Raw genomic sequence first — 19,138 nt, 5'->3', positions numbered from 1 at the left:
GTCTTGGAAACATGCTGTTCCAGAAGGATTTTGGAATTTCTCTTATATAACACTAAAAAATTTGACTTTTTTGTTAATATAAGTATGCAGACACATTTCTAAAGTATTCTAAAAGTATTTCATTATGCACTCCACACTGTATATAAATGCCACTTGTTTTGCACATGTCCAACTACTAACCTCTGTGTATTTTATATATTTTATTTTATTATTTATTTAATTTGTAAAATAGGTATATATATACACACACACACACACACATGTAGAAAAACATATTTAGTATACACATCCAGTAATGCATACACTCTTATATTGTACATATATTTATTACTCTCATATTTAGCCATTCTTATATTTTGCTTGTTTTATGTTATTGTATTTTTGCACACCTCTGTTGCTTGTGAAGCTCGCACACAAGAATTTCACTCGCATGTACTGTACTAGTGTACCTGCACATGTGATGTGACAATAAAAGTGATTTGATTTGATTTGATTTTTGTTCAACCCACCGTTCCTTTTTATTTATTTTTAAAGAGATTTGACTGACCCGTTTCTGTTCTTGAAACCTCAGAGGTTTTTTTTTTCTTCAATAAACTTAGAGGTAGTAATTTTGACAAACAGCACAGCTTCCAAGCAGCACATACCTCCCATTACTAAGAGTCCTGCTGCTGTGAAGTATCCTCAGCTCTATTTTTTAAATGGTTATGCAGATGCAGAAGGAAAATTGGCACAGCCAGATCTCCTACCCAACTAGCTCTAAACATATTGTTTTTAAATGTTAATTCCAACTTAGATTTCTACTATGCTTTTTTTGTTCTGTTTTTTCTTTCTTTCTTTGATCCTAACAAGGCTAGTTTTTTGCATAGTTAATGGGTCCTGTTGGAAAAGAAGCACTACTGTTGCTTTGCTAGTAAGTTGAGAGACAAGGAAGCACTTTAACTGGAAAGACAGGGAAGACAAAAAGACAAATTAAAACCTCTGAGAAGAGGAAGAAGTGATACGGAAAGGAAGAATGACAGGCAGCCGTAGAGTCACAAAGACATCAGGTAGGTGAGGCGCTCTGAAAAAGACAAAGACGGATAGAAATAGCCAAAGATACAAAGACAGCATCACAGAGAAAATGAGGCGGTGGGTGGAAGAGAGAGAGCGAGAGAGATGGGAGAATTTAGAGAAGCAATGAGGAGTGGCTGCGGAGGATTCCTCTATACCTGTGGAGGAGATTAAGGGTCTACATCCAGCGTGATTAATGAGCTGGCCACTGATTGCTCATCCCCAGTCTCCCTCCCATGAATAATCACCACGCCAGCACTCCCAAAGAGAAAGCATGAATTTCTGCATGTGTATATGAGAGAGAGGAAGACAAAGTGCTTGTGTGTACATTAGATATGCAGCACATCAAGAGTATGCATATATGAGAGACATTAAATGAGCAGTATGCATGTACAATATGTGGAAGAGATGTGATATACACAGAATTAACTGAGCGTGCATAGTTATGTCTATATATACACAACATAACTCAGTGTGTCATTGTGCTTTATATGATGTATTTACTAATAGCTGCAGCCCACCTGCAGAGAGCAGCCCTCATATTGAATGCACAGTAAAGCACCAAGATCATTTGTACGCACCGTGGGCTCCCAGTGGGAGATCTGGCTCCCTACTTGCACTGTATAAACCCACTGGTGTCATTACGTTTGGAAGACATTATTACAGTTGATATTGAGGTAGCTCCCCTTATTATTTGTGGTGTATTGTGTGGGGGATGCTGCAAATGAGTGAGGACTGATTAATTGTAATATATATATATATATATATATATGTGTGTGTGTGTGTGTGTGTGTGTGTGTGTGTGTGTGTGTGTGTGTGTGTGTGTGTGTGTGTGTGTGTGTGTGAGTGAATTTAATTTACAATAATGCGCATTTAACTGCTATTCTTGTCACTGAACCTTATTACCTACCTGTGTTTTATAAGTGGAGCTTAAAAGTTTTCATTGTTATAAAGATTTACTTAACAGCTCTACTTACCTGTATTTGTCTTAGTTTGTGTAGTTTAATTATACAGTGTATTTTTAATGCTTACATTTAAAATAGATAAATAATTTTTTCCCATATTTGGGAAATTATTTTGTTATAGTGGTATATGATACTACTAGCACTACTAACAATAATAATTATTTCAGAGTCAACTAAGCAAAATAGAATTTAAGTTGATCATTTTCTGCTAGACTGATATTGTATTACAGAGTTATTGCAAAAAGTATGAATTTATTTATTGCTAAAGGTGTCAAGGCCTTTTTCTCAATCATGCTGCAGAAGATAACAGGTGGCAGCATGTGTCACTCTGATTGGAAGTGCACTTTGCGGGAGGAAACCTGTGTTTATAAACAGTTTGACACACAAAAAAACGATTGTGCTTTCTTGCCCGATGGTCTAAGATTGCCTGTTGTCATGATTTATGATTGTTGCCTGGCAACAATCACTAAGAAAATCCATGTTGTTGTCTCTAAAAAAAAAAGAAAGAAAGAAAAAAATAATAACCTTAGTGCTTAGTTGCTTTGAATCCTTCAAGTTTCTGTGCCTAGTTTGGCAACTTTGCAAGAACATGTAGGAAGTGTGAAGGCTGGCAAATCAAGCCCACTTACTGTAGCAGCTGCTTTTCACTAAGCGATGAGCCTAATGATTAATGCCTGAATCTTAATTTACCAAATGAGTTCGAATGAGGATATTTTTTTTCAAGAGGGTCAAATATGAATAATCAAGTGTGTCGTGCATGTATTTGCATATATAACTCACGACAAGAGCACGATATAGTTGTCATGAGTGACACGTTACCCTGCTCCAAGGCAAGTAAACAATGACTGACACAGAGAGAGAGAGAGAGAGAGAGAGAGAGAGAGCACTTTGCTTTTTAAGGTATGAAGAGGCTCTGTGAGTGAAAATAAATACATTTATGTTTCTACGATGTGAACAATGCAAAACTGTTTGATTAACACACATTCTTAAAATAAAGTGAGTGTAAAAAAACATATATCATCACATTTGTTGCTAAGTTGGTTGTGGTAGTGTGATGGTCTGGGACGGCTTTACTGCTTCAGGATCTAGGGAACTTGCTTTAATTCTTGGAGCCATCAGTTCTTCTCTGTACCACAAAATAATGAATGAGAATGTCCGGTCATCAGTTCATGCAATGAAAGTCAAGCACACTTCCACTGCAGGACGGTGATCCAAAACACCACCAACACCAGCAAGTCCACCTTTGAACGGCTGAAAACAAGAATAATTAAATAAAACAACAAAGGTTATGGAGTTTCCTAGTCAAAGTCCAGACTTGAATCCAGTTGAAATACTTTAACATGAGCTTAAACAGGCCGCTCATGCCCTAAAACCCTCCAGTCTGGCTGACAAATGCAAAAAACGAAGGAATCAAGAAGGGGGTAGATAATTTTTTACGGTATTCTCTGCACTCATCGGTGGCCACTTCAGTCGTTTGCCTTCAAGTGGAGAAAAATTTAACTTGTGGGACCCTTGTGTTTAGTGTCATCAGCTGTTCTTATGGCCGTTGAAGTTGCCAGATGTAATGGACTTTATGTGGCCTTTGGTCGTTATGTCAGTTTGAACTGCTTCCTTTGTGGACTGATATTGTAAATTCCTCTCCTCTTCTTTTGGTGCAGCCTTTTAGATGTTGAGCTATTTTTAATTCCAAGCTCTTTTGGTGCAGCAGTGTGCTGTGGCCATTTATGTACCAAATGTTCTGCTGATTTTCAAGGGATTTGTTTAGAAAATAGATGCTACCAGTTCACATAGATAAATAAATAAATAAATGGACAGACACGAACGCTTACTCAAGGAATACACCTGGTGCAAATCGATCAGGTCACTCCTGTGATGTCTTTTGCACAGCACCATGTATTATATATGGACTCTTTTATTTCAAAAGCTCACACTACTGGATACTCACTGCTGCTCTGGTTTCTGACTTCGTACCCTCTTTACATGTTCCGTGCAACTTAACATGGCTTCCATAAAAATATCAAATGCTATTTTAAGCAATGCAATGTTTCAGAAAAGCACTGTGGTGCATCTGGTATACACTGAGTTGAGCTAGTTGTGGAATTGGATCCAGTGTCCGGATCAGAGTTGGAAGATGACGTAACCACAAAGATTATAAAGTTAATTTCATAGAGATTTTTTATGAAACTGTTTGCCTTCCTTCCCATCCATCCATCCGTCCGTCTATCCATCCATCCAATTTCTGTTTTCCTCCAGTGAGCCGCTCTGTGCACTTCTTTTCAACAGTAGCCTTTCGATCACCAGCCCACAATAATTTCTACCTCCCACTTCTGTAGATATCATCGTTCTCAAGCTTGTGAAATACTGACTCTTTTGCCTTCTGTCATTTGATGAGGTATTGTTGAAGTCTGTATTAAAATTTCACTCGGATTGTGCTTTGGGCAAAGTCTAAAACTGGGTGCACTCTTTTTAAAGTCAGTGAAGAGACTAAATTTTAGAATGGTGCATCAAATTAAGGAGATTCAGTTAAGATAATCGCATTACAGAATATTCTGTTTTCTAATAAAACACTGTTGAGAATTTCATGTCACAATAATTCAAAACGTTTCATCATTTGATTCTACTCTAATTTTAATAGTGCTCCCTTTTACTTGTGTGAATGGTGTCTAGGTCAAAACAATGAGGAAATAAAACTGAAATGTAAAAGGACTTTCTGATGTTTGGTGGGCTATCTTGTTAGCAAGTCATTTCAAACTAGAATGCGTCATAACATGATTACAGTTTGTGGGACACTGAAATTTTGAGGCTGTTCAAACAGTGGTTTGGTACAGACGGGTGGTGGAAAAAAAATCAAACCCTTGACCTCTAAAGTGATGGCGTTATGCTCTCTGTGTACCATTGGCCCACTCACTCGCAGAGACTCATGGAATCATGGCACACAGACACGTGGTATGTCATGGTTCAGCGTCTCATTTCACACTTTAAATTAGCTGGAGGAATGTGGAATATTTTCTCTTCTTACCTACACTTAGCTATGTAGACATTGTTTGAAACACAAATTAAGTAATCTAAACAAAACTTTGCATAATGTGTGTCTGTCAGCTTATTTTGTGTTTCCTGGCCTACTCGCATGGCTTCTCATGTCCCACTCCTTCCCCTATAACCCTGATTCGATATGTCTTTATCTTCTTGCTGTGCACCTCACCACCTCCACTGTTCCATCTTCGGACTTATCCTCTAAGAAAGACATTCGACTTCTCTGCTTTGTGGCCTGATATCTTAGTGGTCTCATAGAAGTAGGAAGGGACAACTCTCTGAGTTGCATTGTTGAGCTTGCCCTAGGAGCTCTTCTACGTGCTCAGCATCAAATTGTTCTCACACACACGCACAATGTACAGTTTTACATCTTTAAATTCATTGCCGTCTTTCATCGTAGTTTCATCAAGTTCCCTTGTTTCTTTTCACATTTGTTTTATTTTCTGGTTTAAACCCTTGTTTCTGTATTTGTTTCTTGCAGTATTTGGCCTCACTCCTTCTCTGTTCTCTCACTCCTTTTATTTTTTTTATTCATGTATATCCCTCCTGAGCTTGATACAGGAAACTTCCCTGTCAGCTGATCCATAGCTCGGTTAGCAGGGATGATCGATCAGAGGAGCTCCTGAATTCCCCAGAGTGTCAATTACTAACTTACATATACGTTAGGAGCTATTTTGGTAAAAAGGAAGGGAGTGTAGGAATCATTAACTAGCTAATGTCATGACAACCTTTCCCAGTCAGCCGGGGCAGGGTGGGCACTGCCTGTGGATATGCAATTTGTCTGGGTCATTTGAGAACAGGACAGAGCATGGGAGGCGTTTTTTAAAACTGATTTTTATAGGGTCCCACAAAAGGCAGAAATAATGTTCATAGTTAAAATAAACATGTGTGTAATTCATTATCCTGGGACTGGATGTTTTTAAAGTGCACTTTGAAGTGGCAACTGAGGCTTAATCGTTGGCTAGATTTTTAGCTCTTTTTACTTCAAGCACAAATAAATAGTTATATATTTTCCTCCCCAAGGTCAAAATTGACATTGTTCTGAAATTACAAAATAAATGAAAAAACAAAGAAAAAAAAGCTTATACATTGTCAAACTCACCAAAATTTAAACTATAAAAATAGTAGAAACACAAAGTTTTCTCGCTTTGTTCCACATTTTTCCATTAAATTCAGGGATTGATTGCCTGTTTGAGTTTTATGCAGGTAAAGATGAACATGTGATGACATAGTTAAGGTTTTTAAACGAAATATAGATGTTGCATTAAGCAACAGTAAGCAACCAACAGCAAACTGTGCTAATATGTATTTTTTCTAAGGCACAGCCCATATTATTTCTGTATTTTTGTTGGAAAAGTTTAAAAACTATTTACAATCTCAGTGCATGCAAGCAAAATGATTCACTTCTGGCTACCTTACCCAGAATAAGGGCATGTCCCAGATATCTGCGCTGGAGTAAAACTATTAGTTTTATACATGTATACTGATGATAGTACAGAGATGTACTGGGCCATATTTCACAAAGCAGGTGTAATGTAAACTCTGAGTTTGTTAACCTTGAAATTAGGGAACCTCTGGGTTTCTGGATTAATCAGTCGCCAGTGTAAGAACAGAGACTGTGATTACATCACAGATTTATTATCAGCTCAGAATCAAATCAATAGGCTGCATCTTTCTAACTCTGTAACTCTGTGGACAGAGCAGCTAAGTTGTAAGCCAATTCCCTAGCACTGAAACATGTAGTGTCAATCACTGTTTAAATAAAGCTTATATATATGAAGCTTTAGACATATAACATACTAATCAACTACCAACCACTCGTCATGTTGGAATGATTGACACTGATGGAAAAATGTCTGTCACAGTTGGCGATTGGAGATTATGTGAACATTTGAGGGAATATTTGTCTGAAATGACTAAAACTGGACTAAATGTAGTTTAAAGTGGTTTTTAAAAGCAGGCTGCAGACAGTTTGATTGTATTCTGACTGGATTTCATGTTGAAATATGCTGGCATGTTGTAATACACTTATTAAATCAAGCAACATTTTAAAAGGTCCGATGTCTGAAAATTCAAAGTGAAAACCTCAGCATATTTTCCACTGAAAATCCCCGAAATGAGTCTTGCTGGGTTTAAATAATATGGCAGGGCCAACAGAAAACACATCTTTTCTGTTCGATCGATATTTCTCTTTGGTTTCTATTGATACACATTCATGTTCATTAGTCAACTGTATTAAAATGGAGGCTCTTCTCTCTTTTGTTGTCATGGTGAGTCGTGTTATCGGAGCTCCATTAATAATGGCTTTCTTTCTCTACTCACGGATGAGTTTAAGTCAGGGTCAACATACTTAGAATTGATTGAAACAACTCTGTTGAGTCTTTCTGTTTATAGCTAGGCTCTGAGTTTGTTCAGAGTGTGTTCTGTAATAGGTCCATGGTCTGATTCAACTCCATAAACAGGCTTAGGTCTTGGAACAATACACCTCACCTAATATGATCTAAGATGTATTCTACATGCAGGTCAAAAAAGAAAACAGAAATCATAAAACACAAAATGTAAAACACTGACCCTTTCAGCTATCAGAACTTAGTGACTCTGATATTCAGATTTATCTTTCTTAATCCTTTCTTAATTTAGCAACTGGTGAAAGAAAAAATGTTTTCTTTTTTTAAATTTATATGCATGCATGTTTGCAGTACCTATCCATCCTAAATTATGAATTTTGTCACGGAAACTCAACACAAACTCCATTTGCCTTACTCACACGTGCACATTGGATGCCTGTGTTGAATGTAGTGCGTTGTCCTCCTGTAGACTAGTCCACAAATTTAAGAAGGCTCACTAAGGGTATTGTCTTCACTTCACTTCACTTCATTTTAAGCATATGTTGTATTGGAGAAAATGATGTTTAAATATACTGCTTTATCCGTATCATTACCTGCTCAGTCTTAGGGAGTTTGGGGGCCTTGATACATGAATTTGGGTCCAGTTTAAATCAGATTTTCCAGCAGATGTTGTGCCTGAGTATCACATTTCAGTTCTAATGTTGCTTTAGTTTTTACCTCTCAGGAAGAAAAGGCTGATGGGATATTGTCGTCACCCCAGCATGCAGGCTTGGCATAGACACCCAAGTTTGTTCAGGCCATAACTTGAGAAAGAAGCACCCTAGGATTTTCAAACTGATATCATGGGTGCAAGTTCAGGTGTTAATGGCCTCCAACTCAAGGTCAGAGGTCAGGTTTTCTAAAAATCTTGTGAATGCAATAAATCAAGAACAAGGTGACGTAGGGTTTTGAAATTGATACCTTAGGTGCATCTAGTATTTTATTATTATTATTATTATGTTTTGGTACTTCATTACCTTTTTTTATGTACAGTGGTCCATCGCTATAACGTGGTTCTCTCGGCCCCGCTGTTTCGCAGATCTATTGCAATCTATGCAATTTTGCTCTTCCTCTTACAGCGCACATTGTGTTGTGCGTCCTGATTGGCTGTAGACCACTGTCAATCAATCTCATGCCGTGTCTCCTGCACGAATGCATTCAGCTTGTCAAATTTACATAAATCTTCTATCGCTAGCAGTGTGACTCTGAAGTGCTGTACGGTATGTTTGTAAGTTTTTTCCCCAACAAACACAATAATGTCGACGAAACAGGTGCCTTTGGTTTCTATAATACTGGACTTATTTTTCTACAAAGGTTTGAACTTTGAGAGTGTTTAAACAAGAGAACAGTGTGAAAATGTTCTAGCCTGTCTGAGAAAAGTGTATGAAGTGTGTAGCGAGGGGTTTTACAGCCTTAAAGCATCTATAATAATTGTAAAAATTAAAGCTGGCTACTTCGCAGATTTCACCTATCGCGGGTTATTTTTAGAACGTAACTACCGCAATAAACAATAGAACAATGTATAGACTTATTTTGTGTGCATCACTGTATGTATCGTTTGTACTGAGTGATCTTGGGCAAAAGAGATTTAAAGTCTCTAGAGTGCTGTGTGGGTTTTTTTCTGGTTAAATTACAGTCAAATTAAAAAACAAAAGTAATTCTGGGGTCTTATAATGTGAAACCGTGGCTCTGATCCTGATCTGATAAATTAATTCAGCTCTGCCTTTTAACAAGTCCCTGTTAGTCGATGTGCAAAAGTGACCATAGTAACACCTCATGCCAAATGGTCTGTCAACACAGGGGGGACCTGTCTGATCAAGCAGCTTCACAAGTTGCTGAAGGTGTTGTGAATGAGGAACAGCATTGCTTTTCAAAGCAAGAGTGCTGAAAAGTGGGGTCTGCCTGTGAACATAAAACCAAAGTTGCAATGTGTGACTGTCATCTAAAGCTCATTAAAGGTGTCTATTTCCTTTAACTCTTCAGAAGCCAACTTTCAAGTATCTAAAGACTTTAATTACAGCTTAAAACATTTTTAAAAAATTCATTAATGACTCATTTCCATTGGAAAATGACATTAAAGCAATCATTATGATTTGTAATTATTATTATACACCAATTTTTCCCCTTGCACACAAAGGCAGAGGTTTTTCTGTCTCTTCTTGGTCTCTTGACTGTAATCTCAGCAGGTTGAGTAAGGATGGGCTCAGAATTAATTTCACGGTGTCACGATTAATTTCACAACTAGTCCGTCTTTCATAGGTCTTTTTTTTTACCATGGTGTTTCTGACAGACATTAAAAGTGATGACTAATATATCAGCCGCAATGTTAAAAGTTTAGATTGACCTCATATGATGATGTTTGGCAGAAACATCTAAACACAGCCGCCGATGGATTGACGGTGCATTTTCTATTTGATTTGGTTTGCAAACAGCAAGGTAACTGCCTTGCTTTAGGGCTTCGAAGGTTATCTTTTCACCGCTGCCATATTGCTTTCTGACAGGATGGATTGAAGGTATTCATTCCAAAACGAGATAAAAACAGTGCTATCTAAAATTCACCAACCTATACCTGATGTAGTCCTCAAACAGAGATTTAAGTACACAAACACAGCATACTAGTGCAACCAGTTTTTTTATTTTCCCCTTTTCCTCAGTACGCAGTTAGTTCTTATAGCAAGAATTTGTCTGTGGAATTAAACTGATTACAAACTTGGAGTTAACAGCCTCAATATGCAGTTATGCTGAAAAGAAAGAACATCCTAATCCATTTTCTGGTTTTATCTATTAGGACATATCACGTCATCTGGTCTTTATTAAATTTCAAATTATTTAAAACCAAACTCTAGTGGACAACAACTCGTGACAAATAACAAAAACTGCCAAAATGAAGAAATAGAGTCTGAAAAACTAATACACACCGTGATTTAGGAGCTTGTGGAGACGCCTTTGGCAGCAACAAGTTGCAGCAATTGTTTTTCGTATGATTTTATCAGTATCTCGCATTGATTTGGAGGAAAATTTGCACACTTTTGTTGTGCACAGCTCTCTTAAGGCTACAGGACGTCAGCCAGGTTAAGGTTTGGACTTTGGCTCGGCACTTGCATCACCTTGATCATTTTTTGTTTTTAGCTGCTCTATTTTAGATTTGCTGCTGTGTTTGAGGACCAGATCTTTGATATTATATCTTGATAAGGAAATCTACGAGTGTGTGTTAAGTCAGTTACTACAGACTACAGTTTATTGCTTGTATAAACTGTAGCTGTTCTGCACATAATTCATATTAATTACATTTCATAAATGAACATGGAGACTTTTTAACTCTACCCTTAAATAATGTATTGATGGTTGCGTCTGTCTTAAGAGTGAGCATTCATTGCATAAACACACAGCAAGCTACACAGGTCTTGCTTCCAATGCACTGTATTAAATTCAGTGTGAGCAGTGGTCTACTTGAAATTCACTGTACCACCTGAAATCACCCCTCCAAGCCATGTCAGATCAATGCATTTCATCCCTCATCTGTCCACATGGCACTCAAAGCCTGTTCTGCCACCCAAATTACTGATCTGCTGAATTATAACTTTGTTGGACCTGGCAGTGTACTGTACCCAAGGCATTCTGAAATATCACTGACAGACCGAGCTGTCAGCATGGATATATCTATCATCTGGAGAGCTATGTGAAACAGACAGCTAATATCCCGGGGTCTTTTACAACAGGGTTTGTCACAGTCGGATTCCAGACAAGCAAGTTCCCCAAGAAACATTTCAAAGTCTCTTAGCCATCTCGTTGAAGTCTGTTTGGACAATGAAATATTGTTCCTGGTGGATGTCAAAATGGCGATTTGTTGTGATGCTGGCCTCACCACTGTTATTCAGTCAGGAATTTAGGAGTGTTCTAGTCTTTTTCTTCATGTAGGTCTATGTGTTATGATGCTGCATGTTATGATAGATTGAATACATGGAGAGGAAGCTGAAGTTAGGAAACTTTAATCATTTTTTTTCTCTACAAGCATTCGGATAGCTGTGATAGCAAAATGTCAGGTGTGTAAAAATATGTCATCACACTAAGTTTAGTTTATTCTTAATCAGTTCCTCAACATTTTTTTGGATCTAAAAGAAGCTCCATGGCAGGCAGATACTTTCAAGTTTGTAATGCTTCACTAATTTTAGCAGCTGCAATAAATAAATGACACTACTGTCAAAGTCGGGCAGTAACGCGCTGAATAACAATTACACTAGAAACCACTGTTAGATGCCACAGAACATGAAAGAGAATATCCATAAATCTATTGTTCACTAATATTGGTAGAAAAAGTAAATGAATTGCAATGGTGTCTAAATAAATGTTGCTTTTACATAGGTCAGGAAGTCTAATGGACTCAAATTATTCCTTATATTTAACTATATTAACTACCTTATATTTAGCAATGTTTAACAATTAAAATATGCTAATTAGTCTGTAATATTATGTGATTGCATTTGGTCTTTAGCGTCATCAGGGATTCCAGTAATAGTATTTTTTGTGTGTTTTCGCATCAGTGTATCCTCAGTGTGATACCCTTTCTATAACTATTTCAGTGCTGCAAAGTCATGTAACAGGATCAGTTGATAAAATCGTGTGTGTGTATGTTACACATGAGGTGATTAGCTGATTGTTGCTCTCAGTTGGCTCCACTGAGATTTTTGTCAGGTATCTGTGTTACTTACATTTATTGAATTGTTTCCTGAGCCAGTATTGACGTGGGATCACGTATCATGTCAGTTGTGACTCAAATGAATTGCAGATACACATAATATCTTTTGGCAGCAGGCATACATGCATCAACTTTAAACCGATACAAAAACTGGAAAGCAAATGATGAGGTGGTGTGGTGCAATACAGGCCACACAATATATTTAATAGTTTAAAATACATGTTTCGTGTTATAACATATCCCATGACCCAGACTACATTTAAGACAGTACAAAGTATATGATGAAGCTTTTGGATTCAAAGTCTTACTGGGACCATGTAGATTTGGTGCCTGGCCACACATCTTGGCGACAGATACTATTTATAGCGCCAGCGGGAACAGAGAAGAATAATTCTTAATTTGCCGTAAAGGTGAATTGAATTGGACGGCCATTTCAATGAACATAAATTTCCCTTAATGAGAAGAATGATATTTGGCTGGCTGCGTGTCCTCTGATATGTGGCCTTTCTTCATACTGCATATCCTTCACAGCCGGACAGCTGTTTATCCTCCTCGGTCCACTTGTAATGAGATGAATGCTTAGAAATGTGTTCAGCTTGGCTATAGTTCCAATTCATCAGCACTCATTCAGATTTGTGATTTTTCTCGTTATTTCTCCATCTTCCCCTTTTTCTCAATCCTTTCTTCTTACTGTTGTCTCTTTCTCTGCCAACCGCAAATTATTTTCCTTCATGCTCTCATTTGAACAGAGGTTGTCCAGCTGAGCCTGGCCGAGGACCAGCGAATCAGCGTCTCCACAGTAACAGTGGGCCTAAGTGCAGTCCTCACCTGCGCCATCCAGGGGACGCTGCGCCCACCAGTCATCTGGAAGAGGAATGGCATCATCTTAAACTTCTTGGACCTGGAGGACATCAATGTGAGTTCATGTCTTTTTCCTTGGCTGATGTAATTATTTGTGGTTGTTGGTGCGCAACTGCAAACTACACAACTACAAAGTCAAGTTGCTGGTTCTTTATGGCTATAAGCAGTTAAAAACTGAGGTTGTTTGATTTTTATTGGCGGATAAGGTTTTGTACATAAACTGCTTGTGTAAGTCAGGTATTATATATGGAAGCCGTTTCCACCACTAAAAAAAAAAGAATCCATAAGTCAAAATTTTGAGTTGTTTTCTTGAAATTTTGATTTATTAACTCGAAATTTCGAGTTAGCGCTGCCAATCAGTAATCTATGTGAATGACGTCATTTCCTTGTTACCCGGAAGCTGCAGCCCTCAGCTACAAATGCTACAGCTAAGCTACCAGTATTATAGCCAATCATGAATGCACAGATTGCTGAGTATTTTCAGCGTTGCTTCACAAATGATGAAATCCTTGTGTCATTAGCTGAATCACATGGAGTTGCTATCAGCAAACGTACTCTCAAAAGTGCCAATTTGTTACAATCTGGTTTTGAGTGCGCATTCCTTTGTGCCATATCCTTCCGGGTAACAAGAAAATGACGTTATTCACGTAGATTACTGATTGGCAGAGCTAACTCAAAATTTTGAGAAAATAACTCAAAATTTTGAGAAAATAACTTGAAATTTTGAGTTATGGATACTTTTTTGTTTCTTTTTTAGTGGTGGAAACGGGCTTCCATAATTATAAGCTGTTGTAGTAGAAGCAAGCAAAAATTTACCACCTACTTTTCATCTGCTTTGTTTCTTCTGACCATAGATACAAATATTTGATTCTTCAACTGCCAGTTAATTAAATGTCTTTACCATCTATAGTTGCCAACTTTCTGTTTGCTGTGTATCTACTGTTGAAAATGAGGTTGAGAGTTCTATGAGCGATCTTTGTAAATATAAAAACATATTAGTAAAACTGTGCTGGTTAAAATTCCCAGGCACTCATGAGGAAACTCTCTACAATTACATAAGTCCTGTAGTTACTTTATAAAACATATTTATCAGTCTTGACATCGACTTAAATAGAATGCACACGCACAACCTTAAAGCATGTGAGCGTGTTTGTCTGCCAAAGGTTCTTCTGAGTGGACCGCCTAATTAATATTTGGTAAACTTCAGCAGCATGGGGGCACAGTCGGGGGGCTCTTCACATGGATTGAAACCAGAAAGTCTATTAACACTTTTTAAAATTAGAAAATCACATCGCTGCTGTAAAAGCGTTAAGAGTTCTGGGAGTTTTTCAGTTAGTCTCTAATCACTAGCATATTGTTTTCTTTTTGTATTCACACACTGCTTGTGATACTTATAAAATGCTCATCGGGGATCTGAAATGATGGAAGGTGTGCAGAGAATCCCGTGCTCTTCATTTAACGGAACCTCTTATCACGTGACCCCACCTAATAATCCACCAGCATCTGAGAAACCAAAACAGGGCAGGACGGGGACAAAAATCAAGGAGAGGAATTAAATAAAGAAAACAACGATTCCCTCGCACCCTCCATGAAATGGTGCAATTATACCTCGCTCAGTGCTTAATGAACTATGTCGCCATGCTCCTGTTTAGACACATCTGCACAGGTGACAGCGTAGTGCCGGCCTTGCTTTATCCACAACCGGATCACAATTCACTAATTGCATGTTAATGAGCAGCCTTGTTGGTCCGCTGTGATGATGAGCGGATAAACAATGTCAAGTGTTGAGGTGGAGACTGGAGGAGAGGTGATGGCAACAGAGGTCCCTTGGGGTTTTTGACCGGGCATAATGAATTTTCACAGAGCACAGTGATCTAAATGGTGGGAGAGGAAGCTTGAGTTTGTTTGGCTTCCTTTTTAGTCACTCAAATCAAACTTGAAGCTTAAAAACTAAATCCCAGAATTAATGAAAGGGATAACCTCTGCGTGTGGAGCTTCTTAATATTTTGTGTTATTCTGCACACACTGGATGTCGGTGCCAGAAAGAACAAGAGAAATTGCATACTTAATGCAACGTGCCAAGTTTTTGTGGCCAACTGGTCAATTAAGCTAGTTTGGACAGCCATCTCTGGAGATTAAGTGACTTCCTGGCTAAACGAAAGATAAAGAAGCCATTAAGTAATGAAAATGTAGGCATCCAAATAAATTAGTTCATAAAGGGCTAAAGGTAAATATTCAAGTTTATGCTAGGATTTTGTATCTCATTGATGCAGGGTATATTTCATCTCAACATGTGCACATGTTCTTGCAATTTATACAGGACTATAATAGAAATCTATGCATTTAATATCCATATGCAGGGCAGCTTTGAATAGATTTTCCAAGGCAAACTTCCCTTTAAACCTCATATGTAAGAACAGTTAAATTGCATCAAAAAAGGGCAGGGTGTTAGAAACAAACACAGATCTATTGTCTTTTTGAGACTTTTTATTTTTATTGTGTAGCATTTTGTACAAGTTGATTTGGACCACAGTGGTTCTGTGAGGTGACCAGTGACAGGAGGGACGGGACATTACTCTCCTGTCGAAGTCCTTTCAGCACACCTTTCTCTCCTGTTGAGCTGCGCAGAATGGATTGTTTTCAGAAGTTTTATTTGATAGTTTTTGAAGTAGTCCTGCTCTCTGGCATATATAACCTCATTGAAACCAGAAAGCTGAGCCTCTATCACAGTCAGTCTATTCTTCTTCTCTTTTTTTTAGCTTTGCCCATATTTTTCTCTTTCCGTTGAGCTTCTTTCTCAGTGCTTTCACCAGCGATCACAAAAAAGGCATTTCACATTTTGTGCCCCCAAAAAGTAACGCACTGTGTATATGGGTGGATTCAGTTTTCAGTTCATATGAAGTGCTGCGATAGGAAACTGATTATTGGGAAATGAAATTAGCTATATTTCATCAAAAAAAAGTTAATAGAGAGCTTCCATATGCATATGCATTGCTAACATGTATTAAACAGATATAGAAGCAGATACTTACTTCTACTACTACTATAGTACTACTCGGCTCTATTCTGTATATCAAGGTAAATTAATGATGATTATCATTAGAGAACAAACCAAAGGAGACTCTGATTTAGTTTTGCATGTGAAAGGAATAATTTCCGCGAGTGATTTAAGATCTATTAATTTGAATGTGGCCACTGACCATCTTTCTGTGTAACTCTGGGACTGCTCTTATTATTCAAGTGTGTAATTTTCCTTGAATAGTAATAAAACCCTGTAATTTTTCTCCAACACCTTTTTTTAATTCTGTGTCCATGTGTCATCAGCACATTTCACAAACTCAAAGATTAACGGCTAATACAATTACGTTATGATGAGGTTTGCAGGCCAGGTCTCTCCCATTTATTCTTAGGCAGTAATAGCACCAGCTACCCAGAGACAATGCAGGCTTGGTCATCACCATGTAAATGTATTAGTCAAAGATGAAAAACGGGGTTTTAATTTATTTTACCTTGGACTTGAATTGTTTCCTCTAAAAGAAAATCTTATATTTAACCATTACGATGTCTGCCCAGTTGCACTACAATCAAGTGGACCTGCAGAGCATTGCATCAACACATGTTAAGCCTTATGGTTTACATTTTAGTGCCTAAGATCACTCATCTGTGATATGACCCGTATCACAGATAAATGTGACTTACTTTGAAGTTTACAGCCAACCAAAACATAATTTCAGCTGACAAACTGAAGATAAAATCCAAGGTACCTCAACTGAGTCAGTTTTAGGAGACCGCCATCCTCAGTCCCTTGTTTTTTTTTTACTGTACTACAGTCCTACTTTGCAGTCCGAGTGGCCCATTCAGTTTTAATTGTCCTTGCCAGTGTAGCGCTGTCTCTTCTCTTAATTGTAAATCCTGAACTTGAAAGGCTGCCTAAGTTCCTCCATCTATCTTACGGGAAAATCATTTCACATTTTTCCTGTCACAACGCCGCCCCCTTGTCAGGTCACATTAATTTCTAGAGCCCTCAAAAAAGGAAAAGAGAAAAGGAAGAGCTGCCATTTGTGGTTTCCATGTCATGACAGAGCTGCATCAGGACATCTGCTCTGCCACTTGGTGGGACAGCAAACTATTTAATGCCTTAATCCACCCTAAGCTGTGGCTGGAAACCCCCTGGTGACTGTCGCATGCTGCACCAACAACAACCCGCTCCATTCATCAACCTAATGGGCTTTATATTTTTAACCCTTGCCATTTATCAGGCTGAGGCAGTGTGATGAGGGAGAGAGGAGGATCAAATTCCCTGTTGCCTGCTTCAGCTCAACAGGGAAACCGTTGATTCATGGTCTCTCGTCCTTTTCGCATCACTCTTTTTCTCTGCTGTCTTTTCCCATCACTCCCTGCTGTTGTGTGCCTGCTTTCTCTGTTCCCTTCAAGCATCCCTATTTATTCTATCAAGATACCTTCATTTTTCCACCTCACTCCCCGTGGATGTTTTCTGCACCCCATTCTTCACCGGTATTCCCTCTCCAACACCTCCCACTCTTCTTTTTCCATCTTTAATTTTCCTCCCGCTTCTTCCTTACTTTTCACGCCCTCTCACCGCATTTGCCTTTTTGCCTCTTTTCTCACTTAATTTTACTCATCCATCTCTTCCCTCTATCTCAGGACTTTGGGGACGATGGCTCCCTGTACATCACTAAGGTGACAACCATCCACATGGGAAACTACAGTTGCCATGCCTACGGCTATGAAGACCTCTATCAGACACATGTGCTCCAGGTGAATGGTCAGTAGTAGTTCATTTCTTACTTACAGTGGTGATGTGGACAAAATTCTGGGAAAAAAATTGATGGCATTTAGTGTTTGGATATCATCAGGAAGTTGTCTTGCTGGTCTCACATCAATTTAGTAGCATAACAATGATTCCAAAAGTACAGCAAAGGTTGTAATGAACTGAAAAAACTTTGTGTGTTGCATCATTTTTTGTCTGTCTTGTTAGTCTGTTTATCTGGAGCTAGGGCTCACCATCGAATAATGTTCCCAATAACTAATCATTCTGTTCAGGAAGCTATTTAATGAAAGATTTATCTATTCCAGTGTTTGTCTAGCAAACGTCAAACAAATAAAAGTGTTTGCCTGACGAAGAACAAAAAGCAAAAGATATCAAATTTAATTTCATATATGACAAAAAAAGGCAAAACGCAAAGATGAAGTGTCTTTTAAGTAGCATGGTTCATACAAGAGCTTCGGGAGACAAGGGCACACGGAGCATTGCATCAAAGTAACTCTTGCCAAAGAGCAAAACATAATTTCATATTAGGCTGCAAATGAAATGTGAGTGCATGCAGCCTATTCAGCTGATTCTGTGCAGTGGATAAAAGCTACTTACGTTGGTATTCATTTAGAAACCAGCAGAAACACAGAACACCAGTGAAGTTATCAAAGCGCTGCCTCACTCATTATAATTACCGAAATTAGAGTATTCGTCTCTGCTACTGTTATACTTTACTCAACATCTCTCGAAAGAAAAACCTGCGAGAAAGTTTAAAGCTCCACACCTGTAGCACAACAAAGGTGACCCCCTTAAACTGTGCTTTTGTTTTTGAATCTGAATGTATTCAGCCTCAAACGCGGAATACAAATGATTAAACTAAGCCTCTTCCGATGGAGGGATCACAATGGGTCCTTTTTTTGTCTTGTTTTTGTTTTGGTATTTTTTGTGGAATCGTCGGAAAAAAGGAGGGAGGGGGAGTGATGTGAAGGGAGTCATGGAGACAGACAGGGGGACTGAAGGGCAAGTGATCAGGAAAGAGCAATTACCAAATGTTTGTGTTAGGGATTCAAGGTATTTCAAATAAGATATGACAAGGTGAGATAAGGTGCATTGGAAATGAGCCAAGTGCCACATTATACTAAGTGGGCGGTTTGTATCCTGTTGTGCTTTCTTTTCTTTGGTGAGAGGAATGATGATATTGCAGCTTTAGTATTGGTGAAGTAGCCGTGGCCGTACCCTGTAGTATGACAGTATAAGAGAAGTATATATGAAATCTTTGACATTAATAATGTCAAAAAGTTAAAAACATTAGTAATGTTGAAAGAAGAGAAAGGGTTGGTTTAGTTAAGTGCTGTTTTGGTAATGAAACAGA

At 38.2% G+C, this 19,138-nt stretch overlaps 1 protein-coding gene across 2 annotated transcripts in view; it reads left to right on the top strand.

Moving 5' to 3' along the window:
* The window catches only part of fstl4 (follistatin-like 4), a 215,064-nt gene that overhangs the window by 161,458 nt on the left and 34,468 nt on the right, over nucleotides 1–19,138 (top strand). For both annotated transcript variants that reach the window (XM_086309271.1, XM_086309272.1), the window contains 2 exons: nucleotides 12,881–13,047; nucleotides 17,658–17,778. In XM_086309271.1, coding sequence (XP_086165397.1) covers nucleotides 12,881–13,047; nucleotides 17,658–17,778 — 288 coding nt within the window. The remainder of the gene's footprint in view (nucleotides 1–12,880; nucleotides 13,048–17,657; nucleotides 17,779–19,138) is intronic.

Source organism: Aulonocara sp. 'chitande type north' Nkhata Bay, linkage group LG10 (assembly GCF_057382095.1).
Source record: "Aulonocara sp. 'chitande type north' Nkhata Bay isolate Kocher_YH1m ecotype deep benthic linkage group LG10, A_spYH_male_GT1.1, whole genome shotgun sequence".
NCBI lineage: Eukaryota > Metazoa > Chordata > Actinopteri > Cichliformes > Cichlidae > Aulonocara > Aulonocara sp. 'chitande type north' Nkhata Bay.
The sequence above is the reverse complement of the archived record's forward strand: the minus strand, read 5'-3'. Positions and strand labels throughout refer to the sequence as shown.